The sequence below is a fragment of the Ipomoea nil genome, unplaced genomic scaffold (assembly GCF_001879475.1).
Source record: "Ipomoea nil cultivar Tokyo-kokei standard unplaced genomic scaffold, Asagao_1.1 scaffold0482, whole genome shotgun sequence".
Taxonomy (NCBI): Eukaryota; Viridiplantae; Streptophyta; class Magnoliopsida; order Solanales; family Convolvulaceae; genus Ipomoea; species Ipomoea nil.
The window spans coordinates 2,125,667-2,141,836 of NW_017616910.1; the positions used below are offsets into that span (position 1 = coordinate 2,125,667).

Sequence of the window (16,170 nt, forward strand, 5' to 3'; positions counted from 1 at the left end):
GTGGGGATGGATGCCCGACTGGTGGTGCTTGCTATTCACTATTCAGGGAGAGGTTGTGTATGATGCATTTGGGTTGGTGGTAAATAATATAAAAGAACTTGTAGTCGCGTTTGACGGTCTGAAGTTCTCATTTGTTAAGTGGTTTGCGAAGAGTGTTGTACACCGTTTAACTAGTCGTGGCATGTTACTCCGCATATAGATGTATTAGCTCGGGATATTTATGAATGAATTTCTGGTTTTGTTGCGGTCAAAAATCTATATGACGGAGTATAAATTGTATAACAAATTTACAATAGGCCAATTAGGCAATGCCTTTTGGGCTCTATTTTTACGAATAAATTTGGGCTAAGCTACAGCATATGGGCCATGGACTGTCGACTTAAATTAATCGACGGTGCGGTGATCCAACACTACATCGACGACGATTTTCCCGCAGCTCTGAAGTGAGAGCAGTAGAGCCACCGCAAAAACCCCGCTAGCGGCGGCGAACGGAGCCAAAAAGGATCTCTGCAACACCGGAAAATGCTCGTGACACAAAATACATGCAAAAATAAAGGTATTATTGTGTTTTCCTATTTGTAAGGCTTTGTTCTATTATGAAACTTGGACTTTTACTCTGTATATACCAGTGGAATTCATTCGATCGTGTGCCTATCAATGTGTGCATGTGTTTATGGAAATGGGACATATAATGTATTTACATGGCTTCTCTTCCGCAGTTGTGCTCTGATTGTCTGGTTCTGTTCCTGGTTGCCTGGGTTGAGCTTTGAAATTCTGATTGTATCACTTGAATTAGTACTTTACAACGATGCCAGCGCTAACGGGGTTGAAAAACACTAGGGTTCAGAAGAAACTGAAAGTTTCAACTGGTAAATCGAAGGCCAGTAATGGCAGTGTTGTTACCAGCACTTCAAAGAAAACAAGTGTTACGGAAGGTAAGAAAACTGGAAGTAGGGTAAGAAAACCAGTTGATATCTCTTGCAAGGGTGAGATTACGCCTGGAAAGATAGGTAGGAAGGAAATATTGAGGGTTGAGGAGGATGGTCATATCAAGTCATTGTCTTCTGGTGGCAAAAGGAAGAGAATTTCTGCTGATCGAAGTACGGATGAGGAAAGAGCATTGGATGCCAATATGGGGTTACAGAACAGAAAGTCTTTATCTAAGCTAGGCAGGAATAAGCTTAAGCTTGAGACGCATACAGGAAAGCAAAGAGAAAATGAGGATTATCATGTCTCTGGGCGGTCTAGTAGGAGAGATTCATCGCCAAGAGGAAGGAAATCCCAGGAAGGTGAGTTCCTTGATGAGAAAAAATCAAGAGCTAAATCTAAGAATGTAAGGAAAGGTAATAGCATTGGGGATTCCATGACTAATGACAATGCCAAAAGCAGATCTGAAGTGAGAACAAATTCAAATAAGAAAGAAAATGAGCAAAAAGTTGAGTATCTCAAGAAATCTCTTAAGACAAAGCCCAAGGACAAAAAGGGGTTGACTGATAATGTAGACATAACAGAGCGGCCGAAGAAGAAAAAGAAAGGAATCCGCATTGATCCTCATGATATCTCAAACAAGAGACTGGATGATGCCACATCTATGAATGGTTAGTATCAGCAAGGTTCCTTTCCCCTTTATATTGTTTCAGGTATTACATAGCCATTCATCAGTCATTCTTTATTAACTTTACCCCTTCCCTTTTTATCAAAGTGGAAAGTATTGTTTCTTTGCAAGACTTTCTGGTGTTAAAATACTAAAGGTTGTATTGAATAGAAAGTGTTCTTTAGTTCATCTTGTAGCTATGGGTTAGTTATTCAGTTTGAGTCATAACTGGATCTGGAAGTGCTTCACTGTTTTGTAAACTTTGTTACACATAGGTTTATGCATTTGTAGTTTCTTGTTTATTACGTGCTATATCTCATATTTGCCACTGGATCTTATGGAGTTACCATTGCCTTGAGATTGTGAAACCAATACTTATTTTTGGTCATTAACATAAAGGAACCAGTTGTGAGTTGTCCTTTTAAAAAATAAGATAGAAATCATCCCATGGAGCAAGAAAGTGTGTAGTGCTGCCTGTCACTATGTCCAGGCTTGCACTACCTTTTAGTTTTGGCTCAATTAGGCTCTTCATTTGATGATACCAATGCTTTCACTTGTTGCAGGTTTCTCTATGGATCTCATTGAAAGTATAGAGATTGGAAAATAGAGTAATGCTGAAATAAGACTGTTTTCTTGCTTGCTTATTAACTCTTTCTTGTGCTTGCTTTTCAGATAATAATAATAATAATAAACAGAAGAAAGAAGACATAGAGCAAAAGAGTAATGCTGAAATGTCAAAGAATGCACAGTTTCGTGCTATATGCCCTAGCCCTTCCATCCTTTCCTTTGTGGAAGAGAATGTAATTTATTCTAGCCAGGCTTTGTATGTTTGAATTGCATGCTTATTGGTCTTTTTTTTCTCTCTCTTTTTTCTGTAACATCAAGTATCCTTTTATGGATAATTTGTTGTTCTCTTGCAGTTATTGGGTCGTAGGCGTGAAATTGTGTTTAGAAGGGCAGGCTACAATGTGGAGCTTTCTGCCCCTTTAGATAATATACCAATGTCAACAAGCTCAGAAAGGGAACGGATTGAAGAACCGGTAAACTTAAATTTATTGCAATATTCTTTTCACCGTAACTTATTTAGTTCTATGAGTTGGAAGATTAAGAATTAACAGTCTATCCCCACCAATAAGATGATGGATGATATCTTTTTCAGTTCTGAGTTGAGGGACCTTAGAGTTGGATATTCTGTGTGCTGCATTGTACATTCGGTTTTACATTTCGGCTCTCTGCAGGTATTCAGGAATAAATTAACTTTTTTTGCTGCTGCAAAAATCTCTTCATCTTTTCCCCCGCCAGATCTTCCAGAAATTGCATTTGCAGGTTTGCTGTATTATTTTATGTTTTCTTTTGTAGAAAGCAATAGCTAGTTATATGTGAGCTTATGCCTTCATTACTTTGTGACCATTTGGTCTAAATTTCCTACCTTGAATTGGAATAGGAAGATCAAACGTAGGGAAGTCATCTCTGCTGAATGCATTGACAAGACAATGGGGTGTCGTACGGACATCAGATAAGCCTGGATTGACTCAAGTAATCTCTTTTCTCATTTGACTGAAATATAGGAACTGTAGTACATTTGAAATGACAGCTGATCTTGATGCAGACAATTAATTTCTTCAAACTTGGCCAAAAGCTCTGCTTGGTTGATTTGCCTGGATATGGTTTTGCTTATGCAAAAGAAGACGTGAAGGAAGCTTGGGAGGAGCTTGTGAGTATGCTAATGAGTTCTGCTTTTGTTCTTTTTAATTTGCATTAAGAGCATCCACATCAGTTGGGGAGAATTGGGGGATAATGTAAGAGTGATTAGGAAAGAGAGTGGGAGGGGAGAGAAAAAAAGAAAAAAAGAAAAAACCAAAATTGAAATTTTTAAAATAAAAAATGAATGTAAACAGACGCGTCGCCTGACGCATCTCGCGCCCGGCTTTTTCTCCATTCTGCGCGAAACGCGCTTAAGTGCGCTGATCCTTTTTTTTTTTCTTTTTTTTTCTTTTTTCTGCCATTATCTTGGCATTTGCAGGAGGATTATTTTTGGTATTATCTTTGCTTCCCATCTGTTGATGTGCATATTAGTGTACTATTATCTCCCTATTATGCTTTGGTGTGGATGCTCTAAGCAAGCCAGTATTGCCAAAATATTTCAGTTCCCTAGTATGTAATTGTTAGAGAGAAGAACAAGTACTTTTATTGACTGTAAACTGAAATAAAAAAAAAAAAAAGGATTGTCATTATGACTTTCCCCAACAAGAGTTTTACGATCTTGCCCAGCTACTAAAACTCTTGTTGGGCAAGATTGTAAAACTCTTGTTGGGGAAAGTCATAATGACAATCCTATTTTTTTTAATTTTTTTTTTCAGTTTACAGTCAATAAAGGTACTTGTTCTTCTCTCTAACAATTACATACTAGGGAACTGAAATATTTTGGCAGTACTGATTTATTCTTGTCTAATCCCTTAAGTTAAGCTCTTTCCATGATCTGTGCATTCTGATTTTCCTGATTTCCATTCTTGCATTCGTTCCTTTTTTTGCCTAATTTCCATTCTTGCATTCATTCCTTTTATTGCATGAGTAAACTACCATTCCTTTGGGTGCGTATCAGTAATGATATAGATTAAATCCTAATCCAGTCAAAAGGGTCTATATTAATATAGGCTATTCAGCTTGTATGGACGTATTTTGCTCATTAACTAGGCGGCTCTTTATCTTTAGGGTTTTCTTGTTTGAGTGATGCTTTATTGGATACAAGTAAAACCATAAATTTATGACCTCACAGTTCTATGCCAAATAGATCCATCAGCACGCCTGACTGTACAACTTGTGACTTCATTCTTTATTTTTGAAAGGAAAATATGACACATTCTTAATAAGCTGTGCTCTGCTAGCTACTTATTATAATATTTACTAGCTATATAATGTTCACTAAATATTCAAGGCATTTTCTGCGTTTCTACCTCAAAATAGAGAAATTGGCAATTCTATATGCATATTTAGACTGAAGGAGGTGTTCTTTAATTTAGTTATTAATAATGTAAAATAAATAACCATTATTGAGTTGGTTAATGGATTAATAACAATTTCGGTTTTCATTACAATTGCCTGACCCTTATAGTTTCTTGATTTTAACTCAAAGAATTGTGAAACATTCAATAAGCCTCATCTAAAAGACTAAGACCTTTGAAATTTCAGGTGAAAGAGTATGTCTCTACAAGGATTGGTCTAAAGAGAGTATGCCTTCTCATTGATACTAAATGGGGTATGAAGGCAAGGGATCATGAACTTGTTGAATTGATGGAAAGGTGATAGCATACATATCAATATTATTTTTATTTTTCAATCTAGTAGGTGAGTTGGAGCCATGTTCCTTCTTTCTACGGTAAAAGATCCAATTTTAATTGGACATTGCACATCCTGCCAGTCTATCCATTCTTCATTACATTTTGGAGTCTAACTTGGTAATTTTACGTCATTCACAGATATCAAACAAAATACCAGATTATTTTAACCAAGACTGATACTGTATTCCCTATTGATGTTGCACGCCGTGCAATGCAAATTGAAGAGGTGAATTTAGTGATTTAACTGATTTCTAATTGAAATGTTTGTCAACTCCATGGTAAGACTGATGTTCTCATTTGCCCACCCAATCTTGCAGAACCTCAAGGCAAACAAGTCTGTGGTTCAACCTCTGGTATTAACAGCACAATGGAATAGTTTATTTCATTTGAAGCCTTTGCACATTTTCTAGGAAGAAACCCAAACATATACTCCGTATTATATGCTTCTTTTCTTGTTTCTCTTTACAGATGATGGTCAGCTCAAAATCTGGGGCTGGTATCAGAAGTTTACGAACTGTGCTTACTAAAATTGCTCGGTTTGTAAAACCATAGAAAGGTAATTTTTGAGCATCTCTCTTTTCATCCTGATTGTTGTCTATAACTATGTCACAGCACCAAGTTGTGGCTTTAAATGCACAACCATAACTACCATGATAGCCCCATTTTTTGCTTGCTGCTCAATTCAATGTTCCCAGCTGAATTCTTTTACTTTCCCGCTTCTCCCCCTTCACCTCCCTGCAGAATGTCACAGGTTTTTACTCACCCTTCCAAAAGGGATGCTCCATTTTACAGATTCCGAAAGTTTCGAGTGATCTCTGAAGGGAAAGGGCTAGCGTATCAACATCCAACCAACATCTTCCAGCAGCAGCAGTGCGATGAATATACGGTGAACTGCAACAATCATCCTCCCATGCTCTGTGGGATATCTGATTATCAATTTGGTTATGGCTACCAATTTTTTTAGTTAGGGAAGTATTGATCAATTCTTGATGCTTCACATCCTGTTTTCTGGTCCTTGGCTGGCCGGAGACAAGTGGTATCTTACCTGGGTTGGGTATATACCATTTCTCTCTGTATTAGTATCTCGAAACTTTGTACGGAGTAATATTTATGAAAATGATCTCGCTCATTTTTACTTGATTTCTCATCCATCAGAACTTGCAGATTAATAGTTGGGTATCGATTTCTTTGGATACAAAGTGAATACAAAAAGTTCTAGGTTATGTTTCAGGTGCAATGAAAATATTATCCCACTGATACTTGATTGGAGGTTGGGGTTGTTCTCGAACTAGATCTAATCAAGATTTTATTTGATTTGATTAATTTTATCTTACAAATGCAAATATTAGTATAATATGGGAGTCTGGGGGGAGGGGTGGGGATACACAAGATTATAGTTTTTATTTCTAAGTAACAAAATTTTGTTCTTATATTATAAGAATTTAAAAAAAATTATTTTAGAGTTGAATTTGAAAAGAATTATTTTAGAAGTGTGGGGAAGTGGAAACTGCCCAAAAAAATTGTAATTGATGGAATAAATTTATTTATGTTTTATGAGAAATAATTGTGGCACAAAAAAAGGCCATTTCGCCTTTAATTAATTATTATTAATTATAATTATTGTATTTTATACTATAAAATGCGACAAGATGCGGGCTGTTATCTCGGTCCCTCATCCTTGACGGTTGATCGTCGTTTTTATTGCATTTCCCTCTTAAATTTTCTCTCTCTAAAGGCCTACAACTTAGAGAGAGAAAGCAAATATGTGTCCGCTGAGAATCATTCTCATCTTTCTCTCTGCAACTCTCGCCGGATTTTTCGCCCTCCGAAACCTGAAAACTCCGAGTGACGACTATCAGGGCCACGCAGCAGACGAAACGCCGGTTAAGGTCCACCCTGATTCGTCGTCGTCTTCCTCAAGTTCTCTTCCAATCTGCTCCAAGGTATTGTTTGTTAGTTATTTATTCGTTTTTCTAGAAAATTTCCTCCGAAATCAGAAGCTTAAATACGGAGTAGCATTTGCTCGTGAAATTTACTGACATTAATCGAAATTTAATGCGATGAAATTGTAGGTTTGCGGCGTGATAGGGAACGGATTTTGGACCTTCGTGGACATGGCTAGCGGCAGATACGTTTGGAGGCATTTGGTTTCATCTTCGAATTTGAAGCGTGCCGATGATCTTAAATCTTAATGGTAAACAGACTGCTTTAAAGCTCTTTGATTCAAAACCTCTGTAATCAAATCCTTCTTCTCGTATTCTATTCTTATAGTTTATGATTGAAGTTGCAGAAAGCTTGCGATGATGATCTGTCAAAGACAAAAGGTTGTAATCTTGTTATAGTAAGGGTCCTGTATAGTGTATGAACTTGCCTATTGTTTTACTTAGTTACTATGCATCAGTATCTTTAAGCAAAAATAATTCTGCTGCTGATATATAGAATTCAGCTTGTTCAAAATGAAAAATAGAAATTTACTTGCTATGATTCGGAGTTGATATTTGAGCTTGTTTGCATTTATAGGGTTTTATGGGTAGGTACAAGGTATGTTTCATATGCTTTGGCTAATAATTTTGGTGTTTGAAATGGGAACATATATTTGAAGAAGTGTAGTGTCATGTGATCAGAAATGATAGTAGTTTGCCCATGCTTTTTTCATGTCTAAAATTTCTAATCTAAACATAATTAAGTCTGATGACTTATGGTTAGTATGCTCATATTCTTTATGCTTAGGCATAAAAGCATTATTGAAGGGTGAGTGTGTTTACTAACACACCAATTGGATAAATGGAGAAATTGGAAAACGGAAAACGGAAAACAAATTGAATATCTTTACATGTCCATTTCTCCAATTTGGAAAATTGAAAATTTGAAATAGCAGATCGTGTTTGGCTTAGCATTTTACATAGAAAGAGTGTTGCTTGGTTGTTCATGTGGTGTGGGCATGTTTGAACAAGGTCTGTTTTCTAGCATTTGATTCCATTGGAGATAATATGGTAGGAGAATAGACAATCTTCATTCTCCAATGAAAGGAAAAGCCAAATTTCTCCATATGTTAGCAAAACTGTTTTGACATTATTGAGATATGCATTTGGTCATCCATTATACACTCTGCAAATTGTGATCAAAAGTTGATAGATTGGAGTTTCTATGAAATCTTCCTTTAATGTGGATGGATTTAGTTAATATCAAAACATAATTGAATAAGTCTTGTGTTAGGCCGTCACAAGTGACACGTGTAATATTTTTTTAGTTAAAATGTAATATTCTCTTTGTCCCATCTTATGCGTTTAATTTGATTAATGATGCTTGATTAAAGTTATTTACAATTTAATTTTTCATAATATTATGTTTAGTATTAATATATAAATTTTATATATTTAGAAACTAAAGTATTTGAGTGCGTGTCTAGAAGTGTTCTTTTCTACCCAACCAAACACAGCAATAAAGATACAGAGACAAGTAACAAAGGCAAAATTTTAGTTAAGTTATTTGGTAAGAGTAGGAAATACTGAAATACCAATGACGCTTGATTCAAAAAAAAAAAAAAAAAATACCAATGACGCACCCACATTGCATCTATATATAAAATTATATATTGGATTCCGAAAAAATTACAGAATAAACCTTTTACCTAAAATCCTTTTTGCCTTTTGTATATATTGAAATCAAAGAATTGAAGATTATTTAGTGTGTCATCCGTTATGATATCTTTCAAAATCTGATATCAAACTATCAAAGGTGCAATCCTCAGTAAACATGCGATGCCTATTTTATGCACACAAAAAAAAAAAACATAAATATACAAATAGATAGACAAGAAAATTTATTATATATTGAAACATCAATGGCTCCTTACAATCTATCATTTTAAATAAACATAAATGTTTCTTCACGAAGTTGAAAAAGAGGAATCGGTGAAAATTAAGAACAGCATCCTAGTGTTATATTACAAAACTGTGATGTGACATCTGGTGGTAAACAATTCATGCTACTAACACTAGTTCTCTGCTGCTAAAGTGATGGCAGATTCAAAAAACAAACTCTTCCTCTTCGGCTTCATTTGGCACTGCTCTATCCTTCAACTCTTTTAGAGTGTCCGCCTTTGAATCACTTATATCCAGCAAGTATTGTAACCTCGAGAGCCTCTCGGGTGCTGGGTCACTCTTAAGATATATCAGGAAGAGATCATCAAGTTCCTCGGGCACCTCCCATGATAATGGGGTTGAAGGTACAACCTTGTCACAGGCTAACAAGTTATTGAGCGAGGAAACCTACCACCAAAGAGAAAGAGAGAAACATTAAAGCGTAAATTTTGACACAAATGGATACATGAAATAAACTAAGTAGAAAACACAGATATATCATCATACCACTCCTTTCTGGTTTCTCTGCCTTAGAAGTGCCACAGCCTGAACAAGTGAATTTGACAATCTAGCTCGTGCGAGTTGCTGCACAACCGCTTTGGCCTTCTCAGCATTAATACTCAGATCTGCAGGCATCTTCTCATACACTTCTTCTTCATCAAACTCACCAGTACCAGATGAGAACATATCATCCACTGCTTTTTTGAACAGGTTTTCGCGTAAGCTTTCAGAGACCATAGTGTTTATTTCAACTCCAGCTTCCCTCAATTCTCTAATTTCCTTCATACTTATCCTTCCCTGACCAACAGCAGTTTCGAGGACACCCGACAGCTTAGAAGTTGTTATGTTCTTGATAATCTTTTGAGCATAAGGGGGCGGCAAGCCAACTTTCTTCTGCAAGTCATTGAGTTGCTCCATCCTCATCTTCGTAATCTGTCCATCGGCCAAAATCACCTCCGCTTGTTGCCTAAATGTCTGCTCAGCCAAGCCACGATGCACATCAACAATCTCCTTATTGCTCATGCCAAGGATGCTAGCAAGTTGGCTTAATAGAACAAACTCGGAGTCATCATCCCTCTTCACTCTAAGTTGGCCACCAAAAGGCATCATTTTGACTTCCCCAGTTAGACAAAACAACAAGTATGTTTTGTACAGATCAGTTCTGTCTCTGTCTGGAAGGTCATCTTTCAGAGTAATCTCAGTCTGAATTTGTTTTTTTACATTTTCCCTGTTTGGTTTTACTTTCTGAAGTGATCGCACAGTTTCCCATTCCTCTTCCTCAAATGTTTGCTTCTCTTCCTCCTTGATAGGCTCCTCTTGCAGAGAATCAGATGATTCATCTTCACCTTTAATATCAGCAACTAGTTGAGTCACAACCAAGCTATTAAATAATATCATCTTTTTCAGTTCTTTAGCAGATTCAGTGCGGCTATCAGCTCCTCGGGCCTGCTGAATGTAAGTTAACAAAATCTTCCGAACCTGCATATCATCCAAGTTGAGGACAAATTTAGAAATGCATTTTCTGAAAACTTCTCTGTCATGAGAGATATTCGAACTACAAAAACTTTCTTCATGGTAGAGTCAACGCACTTTCGAGTATAACAGCCTAACAGGCAACCATACACAAGCTCATTACATACTTACCGCTTTACTAGCGATAGACATTGCAACTTCCCTGGTTAAGCGTAAACCATAAGCAGCCTTTCTCACAGCTTTCCTCACGTCAGGATCAAATCCATCCACTCCGCCAGAAATTGCTTCCTTAACCGCCTGTAGGAAACATTAGAAAGGAGGGAAAAACGAAGAGTATGATCAGCATAATTAAACAAACATATTAATCTTGCATCATTACAAGCAAGAAGCAGAAGATGATCAGAAGAAAGCAATAGGCTGTATAAAGAATGCTGCCAGAATGAACTATTACGGAAAGTACTGAATCACGCACACACCCACCACAGATAATTCTCTATTAGCTTTTTATTTTATTTTTTTTCCAATTTGCACAGTGATGAGAGGGGGTGAGGATGCAGAAATCACGGACGATGTAACCCATCATGAAACCATTTTTTAAATACCTTGACAACATACATTTTGCAACATAAAATGGAGGTTTAGACCATTCTTCGATACCATATCCCAACCTTGTTAGTTATAGCTGAATCAGTACCAAATTTCCTACCATTTGAAATAAAGAAACCAACACCTGAGGAGATGATATATACCTTTTCAAACAAATTGCCACAGATTTCAGCATGTGCTGTTTCAACAGTTTGCTTGGGAATGCAGAGCATAATCTGTAACTGCTCCAATGAATTCACATCATCATCACTAAGTTCTCCATCAGAGACAGCTTGCTGAAGCTTTTGTCGATATATATCTAAATCCACAAAGAACATAAAAATATTATGTCATTAAATACAGAGTATAAGAAAAATAATTGAAGACTTGAAAGAAAACTGAGATGAACAGTATCACAGACTACAAAAGGAATGCTGTATCCTTGCTTACACACATTCTAGAGCTAATGATCCCAATCCATATACTAGTGATCTTCATTTTCTATTTCACTCCAGGGGAAGAAAGGACTATTCTACCCACAAGTTGACACAAAAATAAGGTCATGCAACTACAAACTTAATCTTAGAAAACGCGGAAGTGTATAACAACACATTCTAGCAGGTTTGCTTGGATTCAATTGGAATAATCACATATACAAGATTTCTCATAAGGGGGCATATATATATTACCTTCATGAATCTCAATTGCTTTCTGTGGATCAAAATGCAACTCCTCACAAAGGTTTTGAAGATATGCTGCTTTACTATCGGCAGCTGCCAAATTACCCGTACGTACAGCTTGAGCAAGTCGTTTACGGTATACTTTTGAAGTAACATCTAATGTAATTGCTCCTGCTTCTCTTTTGCCTAGACCAAATATATTCCTCAATTGATTTAATGCAGCAAGCTACAAGAGAAAGAAAAGCTAAAAGGTCAATATATGTAGATCTAAACAAAGAAACAGAATAAGGCAAGAATTAAACTAAAAAACAAATGCATGCACCTATTTTTCACGATTAAAGTGTACAAAAAAACAGAAGGAAGAACTACTAAAGAAAAACCCTTACAAAACCTTGCCCAAGAGAGCAAGGGAAAACAGAGAAAATATGCAGTACCTTCTGTTCTTCCATGCGACCGCTTGCTATAGAATCTGTTACATATGCTTGGTAAAGAAGTTTTAAGTCATCAAAATTTCTATCACTGTCGTACTCCCCGCCTGAGAGAAGAAAAACTAAATATGAACTCCAGGTAATGGGTTAAGAAAGGAGTCACTGTTGAAATTTTAAACAATTAAGTTCTATTATGCACAAAAAATAAGGAACGAAAAAGTTAAAGCCCACCTGACAAAGACACAGGCCCAACACCTCTAGCAAAACGACTGGCATCAGGATGGTTTTTCAATGAGATTAGCAAATTATTGAAGGCCAAAATCTTATCAAGCTCTTCAGTGACACGTGTAGCTTCCCCGCTGTGGATCAACATGCAAATCAAATCATAAAACTAACATTACAAAAAAAAAAACGAAACAAAACAAAAGCATACAAACAAACACTGAAAACCCAAACCAAAACAAAAATTATTGAAGGCAAAAACTTCTTTCAACTTCTTCTTTAGATAACTTTTACGTAAGCACTCTTTGGAGGGAGAAACAACATATTAAACATTTAAATTTTGGGATTTATAGATAGTTGTAGCCATACGGTGCTCTTGTCCTGGACTTCAATATGGAGACAGCTCTTGATATGTTTTCTTCCACAAGCTTTCTTGTATGCTCCCTAAACATGCCTTCTGCAAACTGCAAAGGGAAAGAAATTGTTGAAAGTTGTGCATATGTTATTATGTTTGTTGCGCTTATGGATGGCCATTAGGCACAATGAAAACAATTTACCACAGAAGAAATTTATAAAAAACTAATTCACTTTAAAACCAATTTGGACAAGAGTGGTCCTCCAATTATTGAAAATTGGATAGAAATTCTCCTCTATATTAATATTAAGGTTCCATTAATGGGATGAGTTTTTTTTACAAGTTTCAGTGGTTGGGGAACCATTTCTATCAAATTACCAACATTTGGGGGATCATTCTGGCCAAATTTCAGCATAGAAATCTTCCCCAACTATTAGAAGGACAAAACTTGTCCCACTGCTTGAGTTAAAAATGGATCCCTAACAGAAGACCTTTCTCAGTTTTCTGTCCAGTTTTCAATTGTTGGGAGAGAATTCTTGTCCAAATTGAAGCTGAAAACTCAGGTGAAGTAACAGTGTAACACTACAGTTGGGGATTAAATTACGAAATAGTTTAATGTATAAACAGGCATTAGTCCTTACTCCTTTTAACTTTGCTTTCCAGGACACTGATAATTAGTAGCATGATTTTGAAACAATACCTCATCAGAAAGTAGATACGAAAGCTGTGCTTCTCTGAGACTGACCAGTTGGTCCACATTGACATCTATCAAACATTTAAGCACATGAGCAACTTGGTAAAGAAAAAAAAAAAAAAAAAAAGAAGCATGAATTGAGACGAGAAAACAATTAAACATAACTATACCAGGGCATTAAACCTTCCAATGCACAATGAGCAAATATATAACTTTTTTTGTGTTAATGGATAGTGGATAAAGATATTGTCCACATTTGAATATTTCATGTAAAAGAAATTTTGAAGAGTTTAGAGGAAGTAGTCAAAGTGAATAAATATAGCAAATTATATACGGAGTAACAGAAAGTATAGAAAATGCAGTACCTCGGCCAACAGATTTAAGTTTGGAAGCATACAATCTTTGCGCATTGTCCCGAACAGCAACCTCAACCTGATGAACAGAAACATTAATATGCAAAAGAATCCATGAGAATGAACTGGAGATCCATATGAACAATAAACCTATTTTAACTTCAACCTTCAACATATGACATATGACATATGACATATCAGGTATGGCCGTATGGCATACTATCATGTCAGCAAGTATTCATAAAACTATAACAAAGATAAAAATTAAGTGCAAAGGAAACAAATACAGATCATATACCTGGGCATCAGTGACCTTGAACATACGTTTCCAAGGCAAAAGGAAGGAAGAGGCATCTCTAAATACAATATTTGAAACATATATCAGCTTCTGGAATGCCTGCACTGAAAATGTTAAGAATGGTCAAGTTTCATTGATTTGTAAAAATTAGCAGGTAACCAATAGATGTAATACTCAATTTTTTTGCAACAAAGTAATGACTTACTCGTCGCTGTTCTAGATCACCATCACGATCTCCTGTTTCAAGTCTTTGCCTGAAAATCCGCCTACCAATCTGAAAGTCAAACATTTAATAGTTTAACAAATGTAATGTCACCCCATGCATAGTGAAATACATCTACATGTTTACTCTTGTTGGGTGTAATATCAACAATCAACAATAAATAAATAAAGCACAAGAGCACCTCCATATGCATAGCTGCTGCATCTGGATCATCAATGCCCAATGCATTTTTAAATTTAATGATAGTGTCCACTTCGTCGCCTCTAAGATCTTCATTTCCAGGAGGAAGGACAGCAGTTACATACCTTTAAAAAAATAAAGCAAAATTGAAGGAGACAATTAATATATATGGATAACCCAGTGTGTATATGCATACATGTGATGAATTAGGCACCATTACACTTGTTCATCCTGCCATATACCAGAATGGATTACATTAAACTTTGGCTCCCTAGCACTCACAATTATCAACTGTTCATAGAAAGTAAAACACTCTTGCCTCTTCCCATTAAAACATAAATGCTGTTTCAATTCAAAAAATAAATGAGGCAGCTGATATTATGTTAAAAAGCAGAAAAAGAAGCAAAGTATGTTCTACTTCTGCAACTTCTTAAAGGGGGACATTGAAAATTTAAGCTTGCTCAACGAGATTCCTACTTACCGGCAGTATATATCACACAGCTCTGCATTGAACGCCTCGTGCTGTTTGCTGACACCGTACCTGAAGAACTAAACGAGGTAAGAGTATAGAAAATATGTCAGAAAAAAAAAAAAAAAAAGGATAAGATGCGAAAAAAAGAGTATTGAACTCCAGACTTGTTTGCAATAGCGTCAATATCTTCCTTCTTCAAAGCTGCCGGGTCGTCACAGCCAGCCACATAATTATGCAAATTCACGGCCGCAACCTCAGGAGCACAAGCGTTCAAAGCATAAGCCGCGCCAGCGCCGGCAGCTCCAAGCGCCACAGCCCCACCCAAGCCGGCATTGCGGGACCCGCCGAACCGGAATCCGAGTCCATAACCAGCAGCGACGGCGCCGGCGAAGATAATAGCCGAGCTCGCAATTCTAATCGGAGGCGACATGGAATCCACCAGCGCCTGGATGCCGGACAGCTCTCTCTTACCTCCGAACACATCCGGCTGGACAGGAATTGCAGCAGCGGCAGTGCCGGCGGAAGAACTAATCGATGTTGAAGGCTGATCGGAAGAGGAGCTAACGGCGGAGATTCGATAGCGGAAGTGATAGCGGTTGCGCGACGCGGCGGTGAGGCGGAGAGGGGCGGGGCTGAGGAAGGGGGAGAAGAGAGCTGTGCGGTTCGGAGATGGATTCGTTGAGAGAAGAAGCGAAGGGTTCATTGTGTGAAATGGGAAGAAGAAAAGAGAAAGGGATGGCGGGTAGGGGTTAGGGGGGGGGGTATAGGGTTTAACGGAGAGTACAGTGAGAGCCGGTAGAGGAAAATGGAAATGATAAAGGAGAAGGCGAGGGCGGAGAAGAAGAAGATAGATCGAATGTTGAATATTGCACTTTCAACCCTGAATTCTGGAGAAATTTTGCAATGGGCCCTTGATTTTGCATAAATTTACAAATTAACTCCATAAAAAACTAGCATAATTATTTATGATAAAATGTACAAATAAGTCGTTAAACTATTTGGGGATAGTAATTAAGTCACTGAACTTAAATAAGCTCCAAATTTATTCATGAATTCAAAAAAAAAAAAAAAAACAATTAGCATTTTTAGCAGGTTAACAATAAGTTTGTGTTGATTGAGATATCATGTGTATATTTTATTATTATTAAAATATAAAATAAAATATACACATGACATCTTAATCAGCGCAAACATGTTGTTAACCTGCTAAAAATGCTAATTGCTCTTTTTTTTTTTTTTGAATTCATGAATGAATTTGGAGCTTATTTGTGTTTGGTGGCTTAATTGATATTGCTATCACCTAAATAGTTCAATGACCTATTTGTACATTTTCCCATTATTTATTTTCATGTCTTCTATGCCAATTTGTCATACCGGAGTAATATTTATTTAAAATTTTTATTAAAAAGATA

At 36.7% G+C, this 16,170-nt stretch overlaps 2 protein-coding genes across 4 annotated transcripts; one reads left to right on the top strand and one right to left on the bottom strand.

The window, feature by feature from the left end:
- The first annotated feature begins 420 nt into the window (after positions 1-420).
- On the top strand, positions 421-6,072 carry LOC109173651. Of its 3 annotated transcripts, none has more exons than XM_019322912.1 (12): positions 421-556; positions 720-1,598; positions 2,267-2,394; positions 2,515-2,634; positions 2,833-2,920; positions 3,039-3,130; positions 3,204-3,308; positions 4,784-4,893; positions 5,071-5,158; positions 5,250-5,285; positions 5,401-5,488; positions 5,674-6,072. In XM_019322912.1, the coding sequence occupies exons 2-11, from the start codon at positions 809-811 to the stop codon at positions 5,482-5,484; spliced, it is 1,641 nt and encodes a 546-aa protein (XP_019178457.1). In that variant the 5' UTR covers positions 421-556; positions 720-808; the 3' UTR covers positions 5,485-5,488; positions 5,674-6,072. The 3 variants fall into 3 exon arrangements, with proteins under 3 accessions (XP_019178457.1, XP_019178458.1, XP_019178459.1); XM_019322913.1 differs by having other exon boundaries at positions 2,270-2,394; XM_019322914.1 differs by having other exon boundaries at positions 2,273-2,394.
- Positions 6,073-8,740: 2,668 nt separating this feature from the next.
- On the bottom strand, positions 8,741-15,567 carry LOC109173648 (protein TIC110, chloroplastic). Its single transcript, XM_019322909.1, has 15 exons — positions 14,923-15,567; positions 14,768-14,827; positions 14,288-14,411; positions 14,089-14,157; positions 13,884-13,982; positions 13,598-13,664; positions 13,239-13,303; positions 12,553-12,647; positions 12,193-12,320; positions 11,968-12,068; positions 11,543-11,759; positions 11,018-11,172; positions 10,440-10,565; positions 9,303-10,274; positions 8,741-9,203 (listed from the first exon to the last, which is right to left on the bottom strand). Exons 1-15 carry the CDS (start codon positions 15,459-15,461, stop codon positions 8,961-8,963), a joined length of 3,060 nt encoding a protein of 1,019 aa, XP_019178454.1. The 5' UTR covers positions 15,462-15,567; the 3' UTR covers positions 8,741-8,960.
- Positions 15,568-16,170: the final 603 nt, after the last annotated feature.